The sequence below is a fragment of the Glycine max genome, chromosome 8 (assembly GCF_000004515.6).
Source record: "Glycine max cultivar Williams 82 chromosome 8, Glycine_max_v4.0, whole genome shotgun sequence".
NCBI classification, from domain to species: domain Eukaryota; kingdom Viridiplantae; phylum Streptophyta; class Magnoliopsida; order Fabales; family Fabaceae; genus Glycine; species Glycine max.
In genome coordinates this window covers 19,890,290-19,894,985 of record NC_038244.2, presented here as the reverse complement: position 1 = coordinate 19,894,985, position 4,696 = coordinate 19,890,290, and the positions used below count along the sequence as shown (strand labels likewise).

General features: G+C 31.6%; 1 protein-coding gene across 1 annotated transcript; it reads right to left on the bottom strand.

Annotated features, from left to right (window-relative positions):
• Positions 1-515: 515 nt before the first annotated feature.
• On the bottom strand, positions 516-3,967 carry LOC100810997 (cell division control protein 2 homolog). Its single transcript, XM_006585672.4, has 7 exons — positions 3,870-3,967; positions 3,378-3,756; positions 2,544-2,714; positions 1,550-1,713; positions 1,383-1,473; positions 1,228-1,281; positions 516-784 (listed from the first exon to the last, which is right to left on the bottom strand). The coding sequence occupies exons 1-7, from the start codon at positions 3,911-3,913 to the stop codon at positions 683-685; spliced, it is 1,005 nt and encodes a 334-aa protein (XP_006585735.1). The 5' UTR covers positions 3,914-3,967; the 3' UTR covers positions 516-682.
• Positions 3,968-4,696: the final 729 nt, after the last annotated feature.

The window sequence follows — 4,696 nt, the reverse complement described above, 5'->3', positions numbered from 1 at the left end:
AAATTTTTAAAATTCAGATTACTATACAAAATAAATATTTACTAAAATAAATATATTATTATACAAAATTCAGATTTTAAAACATATATTCACCCAAAAAATATCTTAAATAATTTAAATAATATAACAAAAATACTTAAATTTAATAATATCATTTTCTTAATAACAAAATTAAATTATAAAATAATATTACATAAATTAATTTAATAAATAAATAATTTTCAAATCATTTAAAAATAATTTTATATAATATAATATTTAATTTTAATAATATATAAACTTTTTTATAAAAAAAAAAAAGGAAGAATGGAAGTCGGGGTGCCAGAACCCGAGTTCCATGAAAGCATGAAAGTAGTGTAGTTTGGGAATTAATTTCCAAACTGGTGTATTTCAAGCAAATATTGGAGAGAGAAGGTGCAGTATGGTAAAAAAAACCGCATCTCCAGTGACCTTGCTTCCAAAATCTAAATGAAAATAAAATAAGAATCTAAAACCATCAATCCCCACACATATTCAACAACTTAACACTACCTATTTTATAATGAGTGATAGTGTACTAAAATGCATTGGTAGTAAACATAGATGAGGAGTGCTAGCAAACACTCTTTAAAACATTAGTGTGACCCATTTGTCAAACACAGATTGTTGAACATTCAATAATAGAAGCAAGAGGCAGACCTAATTAGAGAAGCAGAAGAGATACATAATTAACATCTATAAAGTAAGCATGCTTTAGAGCAGCTTCCGCAGAAATCCTTCTACTTGGGTCCAAGCAAAGCATCATCTGCAAAAGCAAAAGCAACAGAAACTGGGTATCCGAAAAAATAAATTAAACAAAAAACATTTTCTTTGAGGAACAACGTTTTATTTCCTTTCTACTTTTTCCAATATAAATTAAGGTTTACATTATCCTTTACGCCTTTAACCAGGAGGCATTGTAAATATAAAGTGCACAAGAACATGGATTTTAAATTTAATGAGAGAGAGAGAGAGAGAGAGAGAGAGAGAGAGAGAGAGATGGGCACAAAAGAATTAAAAAAGCAACCCCAAATTTGTACTTGTAAAATTAATTGCAGGCTTTTAGTGCCTAAAAATTAAAATCGCAAACGTCTTGAGTCTGCTTCTTCAGAACTGATATGACCGAAAGTTTTGCATTCTAAAGGTCCATTTGCTGAACTAATTAATTTACACTACGCAATAAAAACCAAACTATTGTGCAAAACTTACTGATAGTAGATTCAGGCCACTTGGTTCCAGATCAGTAACAAATGTTTCCAGGCCCTGCATAGAAGCAGAGAGGCATGTGAATTCTCGTAGCTTCTCATGATTCTGTAACAAGACAACTTGCAAAATAACACAATTGAGAAATGAGAATCTAGTACCAATGCATCAAATTTGGGGTAGTAGATATGAAGGTTAGGCATTAATTTGGTGATTCCTGGCCATGTTTCCTCTGTGGGGGTACCTAATAATCTTCACATAGAAAATATTTGTTATTTCTATTACAAGCAAGTGTACACATAGAAAATTTATGTGTGTCTCATCTTACTTGAAAATCCCCTCCAATTCATCCCGGCAATTAATAGCTTGGACTAAAGGCTGTCCAATTACCATCTCAGCAAATATGCAGCCAACAGACCACAAATCAATTTGAGTTGAATATTGTCTAGAGTCACACAAGATTTCAGGTGCCCTGTACCAGGAAGTTCCTAACTGACAGATGCATTAGTTAGGTGCCCACTATTAATAAGACTGTTATCATTTAATGGGCATTATTATTTGGTAATAAAGCTTTTATGCCACACAAATGTCTATAACCAATCATAGTTTGAGACACAAAGAACAAGTTAAAAAACAAATATGCAACTTACAACAGTCACCAAAATTTCTTTTACTTTTCTCTATTCATAAATCAGTTCACAAAAACACATTCCTACTGTATAACATTTTTTCTTATTTTTACGTTTGAAGAAGGGACAGCAATTTCTTACGAGAAGTATAAACATACATAGAGTCTCAGTCTATCTATATGCAAATTAAATGATATTTCCAGCAAAACCTTATAATTCAGGGGGGGAAATGTAATACTGGAAGATATTCATAGGATAAACTTAGAAAAAAAGAAAAAACTCCTAAAAAAATAGAAACTTGAAAAAATAATATATAATTAATACTAAAATGCTATAGATAATCACAAATTCTCTCTACCGCATACATATTCTTCACATGAATTCTAAATTTGTGTAAGATGTCTCCAATGTTTTGTTGCCACAGAACATTGTTTTGCTAGTAAAAAGATCACAATAGCAACACCTATGTTTCAAAAGGCTAAGTTTGTGTATGATACCCAAATTTGGTTGCTACAAAACATCACACAATAAAAAAATTTGCAGGGTTCAGTACTTTTGTGTCTTATAAATGCCATGCAACAAACAGTAGTTGTGTTTGTGTGAAATTTTATAACTGAATGTGTATACCAAAACATGAGAAATAGTGATGAAACAACAAACCAAAAGAGGAAGGTTCCTTCCCAGTCAATATACCTTCTCAGTATATAACAAGTCATCTGCAAACTCTCCAGCCAAACGGAAATCCGCCAACTTGATCAACCTTTTGGAATGATCAATCAGCACATTGCTTGGTTTCAAATCTCTGTGCAGAACCTTAAGCGAGTGACAGTAAGCCACAGCAGAGAGTATCTGGTACATGAAACTCTGCAAGCAAAGGAATTCCAAGAGAACTTTAATCACAATTGGAGTATCTTAGAATTTGAGGTTCAGCTAAACTCAAACAGAGAAGCTAAAACATAAAATATGAGTTATTATTTCCACTTATATACACTATGTTACACATATCATTAATCAGACTGTATTTGGTTTTACTAGTGGGAATAATGATTGCATTTGACAAAAGTTAGAATTTGATGTTATAAAAATATATAGTATGTTTGAAAACTTGTTGAGAATGAAGGAATCACGATTGATATGTGAAAGCTATAGTTATTAGCTTCTAGCTTCTTATAATTACATTTGAGATGTGGAAAATCACATTCCAAACACCCTAATAGATGTCCGATTATTGCTAGCTAAAATTGTTTTTTGCCTCAAAACCTTTTAGTTTGACTATAAGTGATAAAAAAATAGCTTTTGCCTTATCTTGAAAGATTTACGCTAAATTTTATAGCAAAGTAATTAACTTGAAAATGAATTCTAACTAAAATCAATTTCACGAATTGCATGTTTAGTTTCCCATCCCGGATAAACATCTAGTGCAAACTCACATTAAACTCAACACACTAAAATTCAATTTCAACCGAAATCAAAATTTTCAAACGCTCATCCAAACACAGACTAATCTGACTCCTTAGAGAAACGTACCTTAACAGTCAAGGCATCCTTGGGGTAACCTCGGTTGACAATGAAGTGATGAAGATCGTAATCAAGATGCTCGAAGACGAGGTTGACGTACCTATTCTCGGTTAGTCCCACCCTGAGCAGCTTCACGATGTTGGCGTGGTGGAGTTCTTTGAGGAGCGACACTTCACGGATTATTGGCGCCGGAACGCCCTGGCTCAAGCGGACCATCGTGATCTGCTTCATGGTCACGAGGGCGCCGGTGTGGATGTCGAGGCACCGGAACACCCGCCCGTAACTGCCCTCCTCGGCCACCTCCAGCACCTCTAAGTCCATCCCCGTCGCGTCGGGGCGCTCCCCTCTGTCGCGCGAACACATCCTGCACTCCGCCAACCGCGCCAACCTGATAAGATGTAATAGGTAGGAAGATACATTGACCGAAACGAAGCGATGATGAGTGTTAATCAAATTAGATGCTTGAAAAAACAAATTTGGTTGCAGAGTGTGAATAATTACTGAGAATCAAAGGAACCGATCCAATCGCTTTCTTCATTCCACATTCGGAGATGAGTAGGAACGGATGTATGAAATCATCTAAGAGAAATTGATTTTTTTTTTATTTAAACTATTTAAATTTGTAACTTCTCATAAATAAATATTTAATAAATAATAAATTTTATAAAAAAATTATTAATTTTACACGTAAGGTTAAAATTGATTTTTATTTCAAATAACATAATAAAAAATACTTATTTATAACTTCTTCCTTTTTTAATTTTAAGAGATATTTTGATTTCACAACCACAATAACAATCAAACATAATTTATAATAATAATTTTAATATAAAAAAAGAACAAACACATTCAATATAATAATAATTAAAAAGAATCAAATTTCACAATTATATATATAATATGTTAATAATGAGATATATAAATAGATGAATGAGATTTATAATAATAAAAAAAATACTTAGCCTACATAATAACAATTGATAAAAAAAGTCGTATAAAAATATTATTGTTATTAGATCTATTAATATATATATATATGTATGTATGTATGGTTAGATTATAATTAGTAACAATATATATTATTAAAAAAATAGTATTGTTTCCTTTATTAAAAAATAATATCTTTATTTCTATATGTATAAGAGGAAAAGGGTACGGTGTTTTGAGAAGCACCTTGCATTTTTGTCTTAATTGCCTATCAATGCACATTACGTTCTATTTTTTTATCATTACACGTTCCATATTTTTATCAATGCACCTTGAATTTTTGCCTTAATTGCCTTTTACATTACGATAATATATATATATATATATATATAACACCATGA